Genomic DNA, 21,827 nt, shown 5'->3' with positions numbered 1-21,827 from the left:
GTTGGAAAATTAATGCATTTGGGTTATCTATCCTCCTCCTTTATTTGGATTTCATTTCTTAGCCTACACTAAGGATGAGGGGCTACAATATATCCAGGAACATTGCTAGGTACTTAAAAGATTTGGGTCACAGGCCCATAGACACAAATTTGCACATACTATTCTAGAGAGAGAGAGAGATGCAAATCTCAAATTTAAATGTGACAGATAATGTTATTAGGACGCTAGATAGTTTTAAATCTGAGATCACTTGGCCCTTAACCAAAATATTTATCTTAGGCATAACTCTCCAGCTTACTACATTCTTGGTTTCAATTCTCCTTTCCCAAGTCTTCTTCCCAAAATATGCTGAACACAAAGTATCAGCGCACACAGACAAAACTCAACAACCTCAGGCACCTTTTCATCCGGGTACAGTGGTACCTCTGGATACGAACGGAATCCGTTCCAGAGCCCTGTTCTCATACTGAAGTAAATGCAACCTGCGTCTGCGGGTCGTGATTTGCCGCTTCTGCACATGCGTGTAATGTCATTTTGACTGCGCATGCGTGAGCGGCAAAACCCGGAAGTAACACGTTCCGTTACTTCCGGGTCGCCGCGGAGCGCAACCTGAAAGCGCTCAACCTGAAGCAACATCAACCCGAGGTATGACTGTATATAGATTCTTCCAGGTGTTTCCTCTTATTTAAGCAATAAAGGTATAAAGGGGCGAGTGAGACCAAGCTGCCTGGCCTGCCACAATATCTTCATCATCCCTGTTCTATGATTCTGTGATTTATTCATATTAGAACTAAGCTGAAACTGTGGTGTGATTTCAACAGCATTCCAGTCTGGCAATTTTTGAGGCGTCCTTCAAAGAGAAAAAAAGGCAAAATGCTATTAAGGAAGCATTACCAGAGATGCTAGTGCATAATGAAATCTGACTGGGTACATAGTGCTGTGCTGCTAATCATGGTCGCTACATGAGCCCTGATTAATTCCAATCATTCCTGAAAGGGAAAGAAGCCTGAAACTGTTTGGTGGCAGTGAAATGGCAGAGAAAATTCAGTAGATACACCAGTAAATAAACCACAGAGCTCAACTTCAAAACAGCAACAAGATCACAGAATCATAGAATTGTCGCGCTGGAAGGGACATGAGGATTACCTAGTTCAACTCCCTGCAATGCAGGAATCTTTTGCCCAACATAGGGCTCAAACCCACGACCTTGAGGGAGCGTCTCCACCCCCATCGTTCAGCCCAGACACTGAGGTCCACTTCCGAGGGACTTCTGGCAGTTCCCTCACTGCAAGAAGTGAGGTTACAGGGAACCAGGCAAAGGGCCTTCTCGGTGGTGGTGCCAACCCTGTGGAACGCCCTCACATCAGATGTCAAAGAAATAAACAACTATCTGAAATTCAGAAGACAACTTAAGGCAGTCCTGTTTAGGGAAGGTTTTTAAGTTTGATGTTTTATAGTGTTTTTAATATTCTGTTGGGAGCTGCCCAGAGTGGCTGGGGAAACCTCGCCAAGTGGGCAGGGTATAAATAACATTCAGCTCCCAACCGAATGTTAAAAACACAATACAGCATTAAACATTAAAAACTTCCCTAAACAGGGCTGCCTTCAGATGTCTTTTAAAAGTAAGATAATTGCTTATTTCCTTGACTTCTGATGGGAGGGCATTCCACAGGGCGGACACCACTACCGAGAAGGCCCTCTGCTTGGTTCCCTGTAACCTCACTTCTCACAGTGAGGGAACCGCCAGAAGGCCCTTGGGGCTGGACGATGGGAGTGGAGACGCTCCTTCAGGCTTGGATTAATTTCCACCCATGTTCTTTTTCTCTCTCTCCTCTCCAATGCCTGGTGTGCTGTACGGAAGCATGACAGGACCCAAGGGCTCAGCAGTATTTGGGAAAGTGTAGCTTTTTCAAGGGCTACTGCTATGTGACATGGTGTACTGTGAACTTGTATCTTCTAGGACTGCTGATATACAGTGCACCAAATGTCTGGGAGGAGAAAGAGAGACACTTCTCTTTCCTTTCCCTGCAGCCTATTGCTGCTACCAGAGTGGAACCCCCAGAAGTGCCAGCCCGGGAAGAGAAAAGAAGGAAGGAAAGGAAATGAAGACCTAGTCTGGACAGTGAAGATGGTTTGGGGACTTTTGGTGGAGGGTATGGGAGCAGGCTAGGCTGAATGTGAATTGACTCGGAAACTAAACGAGCTATTTCCAGAAAATTTGGGATGTGTTGCTTCTAAGTCAATCCAATGAACATGACAGGTGTCTCAATCAGATCTAATCTGCACCCCTTAGCCACAATCCAATGTGTTCTTGCCTATCCTTAAATACCTTTTAGAAAAGACTATGCACAGGATTTCAATCATAAATGTATGTCTCTACTGAGTATAATTTTTAATATAATTTTGAGCCGTTTTTACATAATTTCTTTTTCTTCTTCTGAATCGGTTTAACTCTTTCATTTACTCAGGAATCCTGACTAGCATATGGAAAGTTGTAGAATGTGGGCGCTGTTTCCACTTTGCAGCAGCACCTTGCCTAGTCCCTTGCCTCAGGAGATGCAAAAGCAATGCTTTCCTCACCATTGCTGGAAGTATTGGGAGTGAGGGTTCATGGCAGAAGTGAGAAGAGAGAAAGATACTGTTTTCGCTTTGTTCTCACATGTGACTCAGTAAGGAGGTGTGGCAATTTAGCCATTAATGGTTGTGTCAGAGAAATTCTACACCTACGCTACAAGCAATGGCAATTTTCTCCTTTGTGAAACACAATACATAAATAAAATACTTGCCAACGCCTGGGTCTTCAAATGTTCCTAAAGAACCCCAAGGCCCCGGGTTTCTACAATTGGCATTTTAGTTTCAAATATATTAATGAAATTACCATTTGATGTAAGCACAATGAAATTTTCAGAGGGCAATGCAGAGATGTTACTCTCACCAGTATACTTTTGCTCCGTGCTGAAGACAGAAACAAAAGAGCCTTAATCCGATTTACAAAGTGAAAAACAACACTGAATGCACTTTTTTTTGTCAGTAGGGGAGAAAAGGTCTCCAGCTGGTTCTCATCTGTGTGCCATGGCTCTTCATTTAGTTTACACTATTAAACGCAAAAACTTTGCTTTCATCTTAACTGTTACAGTATGCCTGAGAGTAGATTCTATCTTGTAGCATCCTTGATACAGTTTCAGAATTTGGCAAAACATCATGCCTCAAACTGGTCATGACCATATGGGTAGTAAATGTATCCAACATTTTTTCATTGGCGCCTACATCATTATGTCTTGTCACTAATGGTTTCTCGGTTTTTTTCAGTAAATTGTTGCATATACTGTGGTTTGGAGCTGCTGAGGTTAAACCCTGCGTTTATCTGTGCGCCGCCAAATCCTTTTATGGAACTTTTGTTGTTATTGCTGCTGCTGCTAATAACCTAACATCTTAAGAGAGAAGAAATTCAGAGAAAAAGCAACAGGGGAGAAAGAAACTCATTGTTACCAGACAGCTATCACACAAATACCAAAGTTTAGAAGAAGAAGACAGTTCAAGAAGGTATTTACACGAACAAAAATTCCCTATAAAAATGATGATTGCAGAACAGAAATGAGCAGCATACCTGTTCTGTCTTCATTTTGTGAGTCACACTTCCTACGTAATTCTGGGATAGTCTTGAGGGAAGTTACTGAATACTGAAAAACAAAAAAGTCACATTTGCTCAGTAATTTTGTTACGAAATCTAACCACAAGTGGATGCCTCATTTTAATGATGCTGTGTATTACCCAGTGCTCTGCTGGAGGCTTAGAACAAAGGTGCTACCCCCCCCCTCCATTTCAGCACAACATAAAAGTGCTACTTAAGGACATTTGCACTCTGCTGCCAGAGGAAGATAGTGAACAAAGGATTTTTTAGAACAATCTGACCCACAAAGCCTGGCAGATCAGTCATCTAATTTCCCTATCATGGAAGCAAAGCCTCCCTAGCTGTGGTATGTCACAGAAACATTGAATCATAGAATTTAAATAATAATAATAAATTTTATTTATTTATACCCCGCCCTCCCCAGCCAGAGCTGGGCTCAGGGCGGCTAACACCAATAAAATTACAATAAAACACAACAGGGGAAAACAAACAAACAAACCCAGTTTATTAAAATACGGGTTAAAATACAATTTAAAATGCAGCCTCATTTTAATAGTAGCCCATAGATCAAAACCATAAGGGGAGGGAAACATAAGGGTCAGACTGAGTCCAAACCAAAGGCCAGGTGGAACAGCTCTGTACCTTGCAGGCCCTGCAGAAAGATGTCAAGTCCTGCAGGGCCCTAGTCTCTTGTGGCAGAGCGTTCCACCAAGTCGGGGCCAGTACTGAAAAGGCCCTGGCCCTAGTTGAGACCAATCTAACCTTTTTGAGGTTCGGGATCTCCAAAGTGTCGTCATCTGTGGACCTTAAGGTCCTCTGCGGAATGAATTAAGTACTTAACCCGAGGTACCACTGTGTGTGTGTGTGTGTGTGTGTATAGTTTGCCTAACATATGTTTAGACTCAAATTTCTATCTATATGTAATTCTCTGAAATGTTAGGATCCTACAGAAATTATTCCTTATACAGTAAATGTATACAGGGGAGAAACCAGTTTCTCAAAGAGTATTATCACAGCATACATACATTTGCTGCAAGGGGCACACCTGATGTTAATCAGCAAGCTATTCATTGGATTCACTCTTAAAGCAATGTCAAATGTCTGAGTAAGCAGCAATAATTTCTTCATAAACTTGTGGAATGCCTTCATTCACCCATATGATCCAGCACTGTAAAAAGAATTTTCCCACAAACAAAATTCTGTAGGTAATTTAATATTGATCCCCGTGGTCCCTTTCAAAACTGAATGCTACACATCACAAAAATGTTAATTCATGCCAACACTGTTCTCGGTGCCAAAGGTGCTCATTATACCTTTGACAATAAATACCTTTCTGCACATTAGTAACAGCAGTCTGCAAAGCCAAAAGACATAGGTAGGAAAGAAAAAAAAATATTTTTGAGATTATATGGTGATATAATGTTCTTAAATTTAGGGATATATTTAGACATGGCAAAGAAAACTGAATTACTTGGAAAACTCCAGTAGCTTCCCACATAATAGCCGAACTGTTCTATGCATGGCTTTGCTGTTGGAACTGATAATTTGCCAATTATATGTCAAAATCAAATGATTCAGTCAGTCTCAGGCGACCAGTTACAGAAATAACTTGCTTGGCCGATTCAAATGAAGCTGAATTAGCCTGTCACTCCACAGATTTTACCTAGGACACCCATATTTCATTAGATTTCTTTCCTTTTTTGTTCTTGGGTTCTGTTGACCTGACTCTGACTGAGCCTACTGCTAAGTCTATGGGACTTTTAGCTCTAAGAATCTGAGAACAGAGTCCATTTACTAGATGTTTTATATCCGCAGTGAAGCAGCGGCATAGCCACTGATGGGAGTTGATGGGAGTTGTCGTTTAGCAGCAACTGAAGGGGCACAAGTTCCCCATTCCTGGTGTTTAAGACTGCAAGCCTAGGCAACCTTTCTTAGGGTCTTCAGACCCTAAGCTGGGCTGAATCATGGGCCATGCCATACCGGGGAGGCAATGGCCAGATTAAAAAAACAACAACAGTGGGGCAAGTCCACTTTTTGATGATAAAATCCTAGTTCTCTTTCCTAAGAAGGTTGGGAAATAGTGTTTGGCCTGACACCCAGGCTGTAGAACACTTGAGAAAAATCCTTATTCTATGGATCACCCAACATCCAAAACTTAAATGGGTGGCTTACTGTAAAAAGCTAACCATAAAATGTTACACAACAGAAGCTAGCAACCGAGGATGAGTTCAAAACACCAATGTTTACAGCAGTACCAGAAATTTCACAAACCTTAGAACTAAAGAAATAAAAATGTTGTCACATGTTCATGCACATATTGAGCAATGTATTTTTGTATTTCAGCAGTGAAAAGGTACCAGGAGAAAGAGAAGCATCAGGTCCCCAAGGAAAATGCTAACTTCTTGAAGCCAGGGGGTACAGGTTCAACTGCTACACAATTGGCAAATCAATTACAAGCAGGCTTTTTATACCCCATTGAAATGTGTTTTGTTAGCCCAGTGTTTTTCTCTATATATTATTTCCCCTCTCTCTTGGAATGGCAAACCATTCCATTTTTAACAGCATTAAAATATATTCAGTTCCCTACGAAAAATCTATTAAACATGCTATAAATTTGATTGTGCTTTTAATGGTGTGTGTTTGATTACACTAGCAGATTTCCTCCTGCTCAGCTCCTGTCCCAAAACAAAATATGAACGCTTGAAATTTCTGCCTTTTCTATCAATATGATGAACAGGATTTTCAGCTGAGAAAAACTATTAAGGCGCCAAGAGAGAACATTACTCACTTCTTTCCCAGGCTACTAACAGGGAACACTTCTTTCCTTGGCTCCTGTCTTTGTTCCATGGAGAGTGGCTACTGATCAGTCTTGCCATTGAGTTTTAAATATTGCTTTTTCTGTACCTGTTTCATCTTATTATTGAGACACACTATAGCCAACATGGTACCTTCCCAGATGTTGATAGACAACAGCTCCCATCAGCTCCAACCAAGCTAAGCCAATTGTCAGGGATGATGGCAGCTTTTAATGAGGGAAGCTTTTAATGTTTAATATACTATTGTATTTTAATATTCTGTTGGAAGCCTCCCAAAGTGGCTGGAGAAACCCAGCCAGATGGGCAGGGTATAAATAATAAATTGTTGTTGTTGTTGTTGTTGTTGTTGTTGTTGTTGTTGTTGTTGTTGTTATTATCCAATGGTGACTAATTCTGATGAATACGTTCTACCTTTGCAGTGGGTGATGGTATGCTTCTGGAAACGGAAGGGAAAGTGCTATTGTGTTCAGGTCCTGCTTTTGGTTTCCCTGCAGTCATCTGGTTTGCCTCTGAGAGACAGGATACTGGACTAGGTGGGGTACTGGCTTAAACCAGCAGGCTCCTCTTACCTTCTTATAACAACACCTATAAGGCATCACATTGGCTACGTCTGCACTACAATTTTATTTAACTGAACTGATCTGAAGCTTGGTATCTCATCATCAAAGGAAGAAACAGCAGGTCTAGTATAGACAATGGCATAACAGACATTGAATAAAGTTTTACTCCTATTACAACCTATTCAGTTGAATGGACCTAACTTAAGTTAAAGGTAAAGGGACCCCTGACCATTAGGTCCAGTCGTGACCAACTCTGGGGTTGCGGCGCTCATTTTGCTTTATTGGCCGAGGGAGCCGTTGTACAGCTTCCGGGTCATGTGGCCAGCATGACTAAGCCGCTTCTGGTGAACCAGAGCAGCGCATGGAAACACCGTTCACCTTCCCGCCGGAGCAGTACCTATTTATCTACTTGCACTTTGACGTGCTTTCGAACTGCTAGGTTGGCAGGAGCAGGGACTGAGCAACGGGAGCTCACCCTGTTGCGGGGATTCGAACCGCCGACCCTCTGATCGGCAAGTCCTAGGCTCTGTGTTTAACCCACAGCACCACCCATGTCCCTGGACCTAACTTAGTCATGCTCATTAATTTCAGTTGGTTTACTCTGAGCTAAACTTTTTAGGTTATTATTTCGGTTGTTCAGCTACTATTTATTACTATTTCCAATAGTGGACTAGATGCTGAAACAAACATTTGGCAGACTCTAACCAAAGGTAAGTACTTCAAAATTAATGAATTTCAATGGTGCCCAGAACCCATGAAAATCAGGCTTTTATCCTTACAATTCAATAGTACAGTGGTACCTCGGGTTACATATGCTTCAGGTTACATACACTTCACGTTACAGACTCTGCTAACCCAGAAATAGTGCTTCAAGTTAAGAACTTTGCTTTAGGATGAGAACAGAAATCGTGCTCCAGCAGCGCGGCAGCAGCAGGAGGCCCCATTAGCTAAAGTGGTGCTTCAGGTTAAGAACAGTTTCAGGTTAAGTACGGACCTCTGGAATGAATTAAGTACTTAACCCGAGGTACCACTGTGTGCAACTTTAAGAAGATAGGTTAGCGGCAGTAAGGTAGCACATGACAAATTAGCAAAAACCAGATGAGAATGTTTTTTTGGAAGTAGCTGGAATGTTTTTGGAGGGAGTCGTGACTGAATGTTGCTGCCGGTTTCAGCTCTGCTGTTATTTCCCTGCAAATCTGTGAATTTGCAACTTTCGAACAAAACATGCACAAACGTGACAGAACATATCTATACCCCAGAATGAAGTCCACTCAGTGGGACCAGAATGCAAGTGGTATAGATTTTATGTACAGAACTCAATGATGATATATTAGAGAGAGTGCAATGTTTTATCAAATGTAACAGAAACTGTTCTTTAATTTAACACTGATAGCAGCCTGAAGTTTATTATTGAGACGTGTATTTTCATTACAAGCTAATCTTGCCTGTGATAGTGGAAGCTGAAAATTAAGAATAAATCTGTTCTTATGTATTAAGCATATTTTTTAAAAAAAATCAGAAAGCATTTCACAGCATTCATTATTAACCCATTTCTGAAACTGACACTAAAGGTAATTATTGAGGCACAATGGGAAAGTCAAGAAGAGGTTACACCTTCTTTGCTTTATGCTGCTATAAAACTGAGTCTAGAAATATGCTCTGGGACATGTCCCTATACCCCACAGTGATAAAAAGCACAGTTACCTCAAATAAATTATTCTTTTGAGATTGGATCACAGTCTAATGAATTTGCAATCTTAGCCTGCCTTCATTAATAATCTACATAAAGATAGTCAAAGTTTAAAATACAATTTAGGAGAAAATGGCTTCTGAATAAAGCAGCTGAAACTTTAAAAAATGAACAATATCCCTATAAAGGCCAGAATAAAACATAAATTCAGCAATCATATGTCTAATTCCCTCGCTAATTAGGCATTTAACACATATTTGGTTTGGAGCTTTTATTGGTATTCATAAAATAGAATAACCTATAGTCAAGATCTCATTAGGGACATTGGAATAAGCTGCATCATTAGTTTCGGTAAGAACTGCAAAGTATGCACCATAGAATGATAGCATTTTAATAATGGCATCACAATTGATTACTGTATTCAGATCCTCCAGGCATATTGCTGGCTTAAATAGATCCTTAACGTCCCTTAGAGATTGGTATAATACACTCTCAGAACTGTTAACCTTTGTAGATTCTAGGAAGTAGTGTGAAATAGGGGGTATAAAATAGGAAAATGTAACAGCAGCAGAAATATATGGAAGTGTTGTTTATTCAGAGTGAAGTTCTATTTTATCCCCTAGGCTTTCCATATTTGGAAATTATAGTAATAGCAATATAAACACTACAAGGCTTAGGCTGCAGTCCTAACCTGATTTGCCTGGGAGTCAGCCCCGTTGTGAGTAGACACTGCTAGGATCACACTATAAGTTATGAAACTGATCCATTCCAGAGCCTCCAAGAGTCCCTGTTTTCCAGGGACATCCCCGATTTACAGAAGCTGTCCCAGTTTCTGATTTGATCCCAGAATGTCCTGTTTTTCCTTAGGATGTCCCTATTTTCATCAGAGAAATGTTGGAGGGTATGGAGTTATCTGACCCCTGAGCCATCTGAAGGCAGCCCTCTATAGGGAAGTTTTTAAAAAATGTTTTTGAATGTTTTATATACGTTGGAAGCCACCCAGAGTGGCAACCCGGTCAGATGGGTAGGGTATAAATAGTAAAGTGCTTCTTCTTATTATTATGGAACAGGACATCCCTATTTTCACCAGACAAATGTTGCATACTTTAAGCAGATTCACAACCAGGGTGTCATATGTCATCCATACCCTGTGCTTAATGCAAAGTTATTCTTGGAATGGGTGGCAGCCCTGCTTTTGGAGTGTCTTTGGATTCTTGCACATTTGAATGTGTGTACTGCTGATGACTTTTCAAGACTAGCCTGGGCCCAAGTGGATATATTTCAACTGGATTTACCCAGGTATTTCAGAAGAGCACACTCAGGCCTTAAATAATATGTGAGGTAGGTCTTTAAGTCTTCAATGTGTTTGTGTTTGTGTTTGTGTTTGTGTGTGTGTGTGTGTGTGTGTGTGTGTGTTTCTATCAACCCATCAGTACCACAACTGAATCTCCTGTTGCATTAATTGAACTCAACCCTAAAAACAGAATATTGGTATGTCGTGTGGCATGGCTTCGGTGATATAAGCTGTCCACAATCTGTCATGAAGACGTACACAACACTGCATGCTTCTGGAACCTCATATCACTAGTCAGTGCAGCTCCTTCAGCAGATACCATGGTATCAAGAGGATACCCCCAGTCAACAATCTTCATTCCACACTAACTGCGACTTCCAGGCTAAGCCCAAGGGCTCTAAGTTCCACATAGAACACATTGGAGCAATCCTGTCTTGAGGTAACTATTGCCAGGACCACAATGATCAAGCTATCTTGGTCCAGGAATGGTTGTAGCTCTCACAATGGCTTCATATAGATGCAAGCTAGCATTAAGGACAAAATAGTGCCCTAAGACACCCCATAATATATGCCACATGTTTCTTTTCTCCTTTTCAGGTTTTCCACTCATTTGGTGAAACTGATGGAACATTTAAGCTGAAAACCAAAACAACAGAAAGACTGTCTTTCATTCAGCAGAGAAGAAAAAAGAAAAGCCTGATAACTTACAGATATATCATCACTAAAATCTATTTCATCCAAATCAAGGTATTCAGGTGCTTCCATCATTCTGCTATGCACATCTTCATTGGCTTCGTTGGATAATAAAAGTCCTATTTAAAAGAGAAAAAAGAAAGACAAAAATTAACACTGTACACTTACTAAGGGGTTGTATTCAACATAGCACTAAGTCCTGTAAGTGCAATAATTACTGCAAGTGTAATGGGACTTTCCTGTTCCCTCCTTCCGCTGAGCAGCTCCTAAATGTGTTTTGGGGTTGCCCTAATCCTGTGGAATAGAATTGCAGAGGATGAAGGTGCACACAGATGGAGGAGAGAGAGCAATCCCATTGTACTAGAGGTAATATCGCCCTAGATTTCTATTCCTTCCTTCATCAAGGGAGATTTCAGAGTCTGTAGAAACAAATTATAATACAATAAAAGCAAAAAAAACAACAACAACACACAATTCAATTGAAACGGGGGTGGGAAGAGAGATCTCACAACATCTGTCTGTCCCAGTACAGGCCTAATAAAATCATGTATGAGGGATATCTTCAGCTTCTACCAGAAGATGGAAAGTATGGACACCAACCAAACTTCAAGCGACAGGGTGTTCCTAAACTGGGGTGCTAATGCCAACAAAGCCGTCTGGTGGGTCTTGGTTCCTCTGAGCTCATTCAAAGATGGTAAATAGGTGCTAATAGGTAGCCAGGGCAGTTCTTTAAAGAATGTTGTGATTTTGTTTCATGCAGAAAGGCCTCTCAAAACTCTGGCTGCTGCACTTTGCACTAGTTGCAGTCTTTTAGGGGGAGCGCAACCACATCCAAAACATGTCACCTTCATGTTTTCCGGTCCCAGGAACCACAAAGTCGCAGCAACTCCAACTTGTCAGTTTGGTTTATTGAAGCTCATCCAGCCCATTACCATCCCCAGATACTGATCAAGCATCTGCACAGCTTCATCTGATGCAGATAACACTGAGAAACATAACTAGATGCCATCTGCCTATTGAAGAATGTCTGGATTTGCCTCAGTTCTATTCAGGATCAGCTAGGTTTTCGAGGATTCTTGATGCACACTCTTGGCTTACAGATAATGCATAAAAAAACCCCTTTCTAAGATTCAAGTGTAAACATTCAACTCAGGGAATTTCCTGAAGCTTGGTCATACAAACTCAACAGACTGCACAGCAATATTTTTCTCAAGGCCTAGAAATGTCTTAATCTGTCCCCTGCAGCCCAGCTTCGTAGCTGCACAATTAACCAGAGTGTTAAATATTTAGGGGCTTTTGAACAGAGATCTGTCTGGATTAGGATCCAGGGTTTGGACAAAAAATAGGCTGCTTGGCCAGATGGTTTGCAAAGGTTCGCATCTGTAACAATTTTACTAAAAGTAATGGTTTGATACAAAAGAACTTTTTGTGTATGTCTTCACAACATGGCCAAGTCAGTTTGAATGCTGAACATGTATGTAAATTGTCTTGTTTTACATTTGAAGTCAGAGAAAAACATCTGGAGAAAATGCTACATGGGAGTGTTATAAACTTAACAAATACACACTATGCACCAGTCGCAAACTCTGACAACATAAGTGTGAGACTTAAAAGAAACCCCACAAAGTACACAGGCACAAGACTTTTTATTAAATATTGCATTCAGGCATCATGGTTCTTGCTTACAAGAGCCTTGCATATGGCTTGGTGATTTATTTTTCAAAGTGTCCTCCATGCTTCATTAAGGAAGACATGTAGCGGACACTATTCTTTGGAAGTCTTCAGTGAAACGGTCCTTGCACAATTCTGCTTTTCAGAAGCTCCAACGGTGGCAGCACATTAGGTACTCTCAAAGCTGATTTCTTCCGTGAAGAAGCATATCACCCAAGTGTGCCCAGTTGATTGCTCATCTTCTCTGTTTTTAAATGGCCATTCCAGTTCTCTTTTCCAGCTTAGAAGGGGGCCGGGACTAAAATCACAACTCTTATAAACCTCACTTCTGCACTTTAAGCACGGATTTTAATCAAGAGTGAAAGTGGTGTTTCGGGACTACATGACCTTTCCTTCCATTTCCATTTTCCTTGGTTTTTCAGTGTTGTGGCAACCCTATTTGAACTCAATAGGTACGTTCTGAAATACTTGCTCGTAAGCTTTACTCAGGCTGTACCAATTAAAGTATAATTGGGTCAGTAAGGTTAGCTAGGAAACCAACTTTTAAGAGCCTACCTAAAACTGAATTGGCCAAAAAGTCTAATGAAGACATGAAAGGTGATGGCACAGAATAAGAACCACTGTTGCTGTTCAGGCACAACAGTAAATTATTATTTACTATTAAGTGTATGAGTCTTCGGCTTGTGGGCTCCCTGCTTTCCTCTGCTCCTCTCACATGGCTGTGAGATTACTGAAAGCTTTGGTTATATTTGGAACTAACCATGGCTACTCATTATATCCAAACCCAAACTGAGTTTGACCTTGACTGTCTTTAAACCATGGTTTATGATCTTGGATTGTTTCCCTAAACCAGAGTGTCCAGGCTTGGCTGTAACAAGTAACCCTGGTTAATTGAAAATGGAAGTGAAAGCTTTCTTCCTCTTCATGCACTAGATGAGAAGGAAAGGGAAGCACCCAGGCCTTGAGGCTTGTGCAAGCAACACTAAAATGTTGTTAAGCTGCCACAGGGATTTGGGCATACACGCACAAACTTCTCATCACATACTACAGGTTTGCTGATTCACAACATTCACAGAATTAAGAGCGTAAGAAGAGCCTGTTGGATCAGGCAATGGTCCATCTAGTCCAGCATCCCATTCTCACAGTGGCCGACCAGATCCCCGTGGGAAAATTGCCCACAGGAATTCAAGCCAGCTGCTCCACAACATACACAGGATTTCCACCCACCAATTGGCTGAACTGACTCTCATTTTCAAAGGACTAAATTTACATCAACAATGTGAATGAAATTTACTATTAATTTAAAAGACATGGCTAAGAAGAAAGCTTGTTGGGACAAGTATAATCAACCTTAAGGGTGTTTTTTTGTCCTGCAATTGTGTATCCTTTGCAGCTACAAGGCAACAGGAAGTATGTTTAAGGAACTAAACAATCACATCAAACAATGGTAAAGGAACAGCTATGAGTCTTTGTAACCTTTGTGCATGTGTTTAATCACAATGCAAGGGAAATGAGTGGAGATTTGGCCAATTTAAATGTTGTGAACAGCTAGGTCTGAGGGTCAGGATATGCTGACGAGGTGTTGACAGTAAAATGGGTTATGGTTAAACTACAGTGGTTCCTCGCTTCAGGTTACAGACTCCGCTAACCCAGAAATAGTACCTCGGGTTAAGAACTTCGCTTCAGGATGAGAACAGAAATTGTGCTCCAGTGGCGCAGTGGCAGCAGGAGGCCCCATTAGCTAAAGTGGTGCTTCAGGTTAAGAACAGTTTCAGGTTGAGAACAGACCTCTGGAACGAATTAAGTACTTAACCCGAGGTACCACTGTATTCATAACAGCTGCAGCTCAAATGTAGAGTGATTGTTTTGTAGTCTCAAGGTCTGAGATTTGATCCCTGATATCTGCTGGCAGGGCTGGGGCAATACTGCCATTTGGCCCAGGCAATACTGTGCTAGACGGGCCAATGGTATGACTTGTTATAAGACTGCTTCCTAGGTTCCTGTGGCACAAGAGGTCTGGCACCAGCAGGGGGACATGAATTCTTCCACTTAACTCCATTTCCCACATCTAGAATCATCCTCCCTGCCCTACAATGACTTGTATGGCACATGTATTCACCACCTTGCTTCAACGATCCACACAGAAACTTCCATGGGGTCAATTTAGACTGGGGAATTGATTTTTTCTCTCTAATACTCTGCTCATACCAAATCAAATTAGCAGCACCCTGTAGCTGTTTTGAAAGAGTGAAAAAAGATTTAAGGATACAGTGGTACCTCGGGTTACATACGCTTCAGGTTACATACGCTTCAGGTTACAGACTCCACTAACCCAGAAATAGTGCTTCAGGTTAAGAACTTTGCTTTAGGATGAGAACAGAAATCGTGCTCCAGCGGCGCGGCAGCAGCAGGAGGCCCCATTAGCTAAAGTGGTGCTTCAGGTTAAGAACAGTTTCAGGTTAAGAATGGACTTCCAGAACGAATTAAGTACTTAACCCGAGGTGCCACTGTATCTGTTTTGTAATTCCCACATCATATGTGGGAATAATCAATATGTTTGTTTGGCCCTCAACCAAGGTTCCATTGTGTCAGCAGAATCTTCCTCGACTGGCAAGTAACTCCAGCGACTGCAGGAGGAAGGCCTTTTTTTTGGCCCAAACAGAAGGGAAGGAGCATTGCTGGCACTGAGCTTGCCCAAAGATTAAGAACATTCTCTTGAGTTGAAATCTTCAAGTTTTCACCCAGGAGGGGTAGGGGGTTTCAATGAGAGCAAAAGGGATTTCAGTAGCAGAAGCAATATTCAAAGCAAGTCTCCAGGGCCTTGTTTCCCCTGTGCATTTAAAAATTAAACTGCAAAGAAGAAAAAGATCATATATTTGAAGAGCATTTATTCAGGTTAGTGTTTCATACCCTATACTACAAACAGAGAAACAGATGCTTTGGATGGCAATTCACATTTGGCTTGCGAAAGCTCTCCTTCCTCAGCCTTCGTAAATGGCTGCCGTGAACCTAGAGTCTTATATCCCAAGATCAAAGGATGAAGCAACAGAATCAGAGGACGTGTCAGAGTTGGAGCAGGAATTCCTCTCAGTCCCAAGCCCTGCTTTCCCAGAAACCCCTACTCACTAGGAGCCCTTTGCTCTACCATCCAGTTTGAGCTGAAGTCCTGTTAAAGTCTAGTGTTGTCTGTTTATGAAGCAACATGCAGGCCTCTTTGTCAGTTCCACACAGAGCTATCCAAGGTACTGCCTCAAACTTGAACTTTGCATAGCTTTTCTGTGTTGGAAACTGAGCTTTGCCTGTAATTGCTTTGCTGGGAATGGAACTTGCCTTGCCTGGCTTACTGTGCCAGAACCAGAACTCTTGCCCATCCCTCCTACACACACTTAGCCTGTTTGTACTGCAACCTCCTGAGACAGAATACTGGTATCCCTGTTGTCATCTGAACTCACAGAGGGGAATTTGCTTGTGGAAACTCTGGTTCCTTGTGAATGACACCGCCATTGTTAGAAATCAAGCAGTATATTTCTGTTGGGGGGTGGGTGGGTAATTTACTGAACAAAGGTCAATCACAAATATATGCTATAGTGCCCGAGTTATGAAAATAATGCTATAATCAATAGCTTACAGAACTTCTCTGGGAAGGAAATTGCAGCCCTTTATTACTTTATTAATTATTTATGTACTCACATTATTTTATCTAAATTTGCGATAAAAATGTATTTCCTCTTTAAAAAAAAGAGCAAAAAATATATCAACGTAATATAAAATACTTTATTGCTTGTGCAACACATTACAGCATAAAATATATAGCCACTTAAATAGGCGTTTAAGGCTTTGGGGGAAAATCACATTACTTACATTCTAAAATAGAATGAAACAGATGCGGCTATCATAATCCATTCTATACATAATCCATGCCTTGCACATTATAAAGCACATTTTAGGATACGTTTTGATCATAAATCATGGGTGCAACGACTGCACACTTTTGCAGAGATTGGGCAATGGCACCAGGCTCCATGCCACCTGTCAATCATGGCTGAGCAGGAGAATGCAGCTCCAGGGTACTGACACCAAACAACGACTGAGGAATGCCAGAGAGAAGAAGATCTGCTAGGTGATGCCCAGCCATGTTAATTACCTCCACAACAAGCACATACATCAATTGATGCTGTGTGCCAAACTAGGGGCAGAGTATCTCTGCATCTGAAGTATTCCTGAGTAGAACGTTACAGTGAGATCTGACCTAGCCACAGTCATGTATGCCTTGGAAACCAGTGCTATCTGGGTGCTCCAGAACTCACTATGAACACTTCTCTCGTTCTCTTAGTATGGCAATGGCACCCACCTGAGAGATGCCGGAACACCTGCTGGAATTGAAGCCATGCCTAATCCATTGAATGCGCTCATAATAAAATATATGTATATCATTATATAATAAAGATAGACATTGTCTTTGTTTCCAATTCCCACATTCTTTTTTCAGAGTCCTTTTGCAAAAGAATTCTGGCTGCTAGGCATATGGAGAGACAGGAGCGATAGCTGACACAGTTACCTGTTTCTTCTCGCTCTTGCAACAGAAGCACCTTATCCTCACTATTAGTTTGTAGTTAAGCAACATAAGCACATAAGGGCTGATAACTGAGTATCCCGAAGACAGGACTGTCAGGACTAGTGGACCAAAGTAATAAGATCTAAATTTCTTCAGGCAGTAAACCAGGCTGAAGTAAGATACCCAGAGAGAAATAATAAGAAGTATTAATAACAGAATGAGTTTACATGCCCTGACGACCTCAAGTTCAATAGCATCGCCCCCAATCCATATGCCACCACACGTTGCCATCTTGTGTTTCCAAAGGAGGTATACTATTCGGAATCCAGCGAGGAGCATAATTAGCAGTGGAAGAAGATCAATAGCCACTAGGAAGATTTTTCCATACAAAATCTCCATCAGGTCATTTCTGTATTCCGTCTTACATTCAGCATATATCACATTGCTAAGTTGCTGGTTAGTTTCATTTTCTGTATACAGCTTTTCAGTCCTCCCTGTATACAGTAACAGTGGACAGGATGCTGCAGCGCCAGCAACCCAGAGAGTAGAAATCAGCACCATGTGACACGTCAGATGCTTTCTGCATGCAGCCTCAACTGGTGGATGCAGCACTCGACACAATTTAAAACAGTAGAGCAAAGCAATATATAACGTGAACCATATGGCTTCAGAAGTAGTAAAATTTGTTAGGAACATGAGAACTTTGCAGCCGGCTGAATCCAACGCCACAGCAGAGGCATAAACAATCTTCAATACATTCACCGTCAAGTTGTGGATAAGATTTACCCATGCAAGACTGAAAATAAGTGTGAATGAGGTTCGCAACTGGTCATCGATGCATCTCCTTGTGCAGAAAATCAACAATATATTTCCAGGAACACTGACGGCAATCACAATAGCGCAGGCGACAATCTCCAATGTGCCGACACACAGGTCCGTGTCCCTTAGCCAATTAAGTTTCTCCATAACTAATCTGATCCGCAAAGATTTTGGACTTTCAGAAGCCTCATAAAAATGATTCCCAAGTTCAAAGGCTTTTCCCCTCCTGGTGAATGTTCACATTATGTATCATGCCAGAGAAAGGCATATACAGCAATCAGTCTCTTCACAGTGTGCAAAACTGAAAAACAAAGCCAAGCCAATGTTGTTTAAGCACATGCACTCAAGTGACCTTTATTTGTCTCATGTGGTGCCATCGTTACGAACAATCACATAAGCAGCATTTAATGAAAGGGTACAGAAATATGGCAACAACCTGGAAGCCTGCTGGCTTAAAAACATATCTCAAGATGCAGATCTTTCCAGCGATTAATACAACAAATCTCCCAGACATAAGGTAAAAGAAATCTAGAAAGCCCTATGAAAACAAATTGAAAGTTTATAGATATTTCTTTAAAAAGTTGCTTTTTACTATCTTTATTCTGAAATACAGGTCATATATATATATATATATATATATATATATATATATATATATACACATACATACATACATGTACAAAAGTTATATTTTAGTCTCTGCCAACTGAAAATCTTGTCAGGGGAAATAAAGCTTACTTATTAAATAACCACTGAATACATACATTAAAAGGGGGGGAAAACTGACAAAAGCTTAACTATTGCAGAAGCCAAACTTCTTGTAATTCTTTCCATTTCCTTGGAAACATAATTTTACCCAGGAGTTTTTTTTTCATCTGGAACTCTCCGCAACTCAGTTCCAGCACCTCTCAGGTGGGCGCCATTGCCATTATAAGAGAGTGAGGGAGGCATTCATGGTAAGTTCAGGCACCTCTTTTTTCAGAAAAACAGCACTGATTTTGCCATTGACAAAAGACACAATGGGTGTAAGGTGGGGAAGAACAGATCAGCCTGTTTGGAGTCCCAGTCAGATTTACACGAGTTAATTCTTATGTTCATTCTGTCTCATTTCAGCATCTGTGATTTTTAAAAACATACACGATTATTATTTTTTGCATTTTTGGAATATATTTCTTCAGGAAATATGCCTTTTTATGTACAGTGGTACCTCGGGTTACGGACACTTCAGGTTACAGACTCCACTAACCCAGAAATAGTACCTCGGGTTAAGAACTTTGCTTCAAGATGAGAACAGAATCACACAGTGGTATGGCGGCAATGGGAGGCCCCATTAGCTAAAGAGGTACCTCAGGTTAAGAACAGTTTCAGGTTAAGAACGGACCTTCAGAACGAATTAAGTTCTTAACCCGAGGTTTTATTCTAAAATCTGCATTTTGTAGGCTTTTAAACTCGAAGTACATAGTTTAGTGAGATATATTTCAATATCCATTTTCACATTTTTATCTCCAGGTGACTTCACTACAATGAAAACTTCTGGCAATGCTGAGTGGAATATTTAAGAATCAACAGTGCAGCTTGTATAAGGGCAGCGATGCTCCTTGACTTTCTACACTGTGGGTTGTATTCAACTAACTTTTACTCAAAGTAGACCCATGGCTAACTTGGGTTAATGAATTTCAGTGGGTCTCCTCAGACTAAATGTTAGGTATGCACAACCCAATACTCTGAAAGCATCAGAACATCTAAAAAATACAGCACCAATATTTTATGAAGATCAAGACACTACCTTCAGGATGTGGTAAGTGCTAACAACAGCACTGATTGTATTTTGTGTGCCTATGAAATTATATATACATATGTACTGGATTAGAAGAGTGAAACAAGCGGCATTGCTTTTTACTGCCTTGTGTAATGAGGTACAATGATGATATAGAGCCTGCATTTTAATGTGGTAAATGCTAAGTATCTCAGGATTTCATTATGGCTGCCGGGGATTAATTTGAAGTTTCTGCAGTGAGTAAAGCAATTTACCTATCCACACAAATCGGGAGGTTTTTAATGTTTGATATTTTATTTGTGTTGGAAGCTGCCCAGAGTGGCTGGGGCAATCCGGTCAGATGGATGGGACACAAATAATAAAAGTATTATTATTATTATTATTATTATTATTATTATTATTATTATTATGTCTCAGCCCAACAAGCTCTACCACTGTTCAGCCAACAGCAGCGGTTGTGCTTCTCAATGGCATTTGTGAAGCTTATCTAACGAAATGAATGGAAACTGCACAGTATCACCGCTTAGAATGTTGTATACATTCAAGGAGATATGAAGTGCTCATAAATAACTCTGGGACGGGAGCCTTACTACAGTCCAGTAGCATCATGACAGACGCTTTTTAATTAGAGTCCTTTTTCCCCATACAATTGTACATCAGAAGTATGAGAAGAACAAAAGCTCTGAGATAAACAAGCTTCAGAAACCGAGAAAAGGCCTTCTATTAGTGTTTTGATATTTGTGGATGCCGAGAAAGCCTTTGACAACATTTCTTGGAGTTTTATGTTGAAGAACCTCCGGGGGATGGGGGTAGGCCAAGGGTTTGAAAATGGTATAGGTGCAATATACTCTGAACAGAAAGCCAAACTAATTGTAAATAATGTGGTTACAGAAGAGTTCAAGATTGAAAAAGGGACACGCCAGGGGTGCCCTATCTCCCCATTACTTTTTATATCGGTCCTGGAGGTTTTGCTTAATATGATTAGGAGGGACCAGTTGGTTAAAGGGATTCAGGTCGGAGCTAAACAATATAAACTGAGAGCATTTGCAGATGACTTAGTACTTACATTGCAAGAGCCAGAAGCTAGCACGAAAAGAGTTTTGGAAATAATTCAAGAGTTTGGTCAAATGGCAGGATTTAAATTGAATAAGTCTAAGACAAAGGTTTTGGAGAAAAATTTGACACAGATAGAAAAGGAAAGGTTCCAGAATGAGACAGGGTTGACTGTGGTTAAAAAAGTGAAATATTTGGGTATAAATATGACAGCTAAAAATGTGAATTTGTTTAAAGATAATTATGAAAAAACTTGGAGAGAAGTGAAAAAAGATTTGGAGATTTGGTCCAACTTGAAGCTTTCCTTGTTAGGCCGTATTGCAGCTATAAAGATGAATGTATTGCCAAGAATGTTGTTTTTGTTCCAAGCATTGCAAATAATTGATAAAATGGATTGTTTCAAGAGGTGGCAAAAAGACATATCTAAATTTGTCTGGCAGGGCAAAAAGCCCAGAATTAAATTTAAGATACTAACGGATTCAAAGGAAAGAGGGGGGTTTGCCCTGCCAGACTTTAAACTTTACTACGAAGCGGCAGCTTTCTGCTGGCTGAAAGAATGGCTACTTCTTGAAAACACAGACATTTTGGATTTGGAAGGTTTTAATAACATTTTTGGGTGGCATGCATATTTGTGGTATGACAAGGTTAAAGCACATAAAAGTTTTAAAAATCATATTGTCAGAAAAGCATTACTAAATGTCTGGGACAGATATAAAGACTTGCTGGAAAATAAAACTCCAAGGTGGCTGTCGCCAATGGAAGCTAAGGCAGTTAAAAAGTTAAATATGGAGTCCAAGTGGCCAAGATACTGGGAAATTTTGGAAAAGGAAGGGGACAAATTGAGATTGCAGAGTTTTGAGAAATTAAAAGGGAAGGTGAGAGACTGGTTCCACTACCATCAAATAAATGAAGCGTTTAAACTGGACAGTAAAATTGGCTTCCAGGTGGAAAAATCAAAATTGGAGACAGAACTGTTAGAACCCAGTACTAAGAATTTGTCCAAAATGTACAATTTGCTGCTGAAATGGAATACACAAGATGAAACGGTTAAATCGGTCATGATTAAATGGGCTCAGGACATTGGTCACAATATTTTGTTTGCTGATTGGGAAAAGTTGTGGACCACCGGGATAAAATTTACGGCATGTAATGCCTTAAGAGAAAACATTATGAAAATGATATATAGGTGGTACATAACCCCAGTCAAGCTTGCAAAGATTTACCATGTGCCTGACAACAAATGTTGGAAATGTAAAGAAACTGAAGGT

General features: G+C 40.6%; 2 protein-coding genes across 8 annotated transcripts in view; both read right to left on the bottom strand.

Moving 5' to 3' along the window:
- SNCAIP (synuclein alpha interacting protein) overlaps nucleotides 1-21,827 on the bottom strand; it is a 121,262-nt gene that overhangs the window by 44,968 nt on the left and 54,467 nt on the right. For 6 of the 7 annotated variants that reach the window (XM_083576671.1, XM_083576670.1, XM_083576667.1 and 3 more), the window contains exons 3-4: nucleotides 10,700-10,803; nucleotides 3,608-3,680 (exon numbers count right to left, since the gene is read on the bottom strand). In XM_083576671.1, the coding sequence (XP_083432797.1) occupies nucleotides 3,608-3,680; nucleotides 10,700-10,759 (133 nt within the window). In that variant the 5' untranslated portion in view covers nucleotides 10,760-10,803. Of the gene's footprint in view, nucleotides 1-113; nucleotides 159-2,878; nucleotides 2,953-3,607; nucleotides 3,681-10,699; nucleotides 10,804-21,827 lie in introns of those variants that run through there. The other variant, XM_083576672.1, reaches the window with a different exon arrangement.
- LOC310744313 (uncharacterized protein) lies at nucleotides 16,862-18,136 on the bottom strand. The gene has a single exon (XM_083575425.1). It carries the CDS (start codon nucleotides 17,874-17,876, stop codon nucleotides 16,872-16,874), a length of 1,005 nt encoding a protein of 334 aa, XP_083431551.1. The 5' UTR covers nucleotides 17,877-18,136; the 3' UTR covers nucleotides 16,862-16,871.

Source organism: Podarcis filfolensis (genome assembly GCF_964270895.1).
Source record: "Podarcis filfolensis genome assembly, chromosome: 11".
Classification (NCBI taxonomy): domain Eukaryota; kingdom Metazoa; phylum Chordata; class Lepidosauria; order Squamata; family Lacertidae; genus Podarcis; species Podarcis filfolensis.
Note: the sequence above shows the minus strand (reverse complement) of the source record. Positions and strands in the feature narration are given on the sequence as shown.

Coding starts and splice junctions, on each gene's coding strand:
- LOC310744313 (XM_083575425.1), bottom strand. CDS start 17,876: ATGGAGAAACTTAATTGGCTAAGGGACACGGACCTGTGTGTCGGCACA.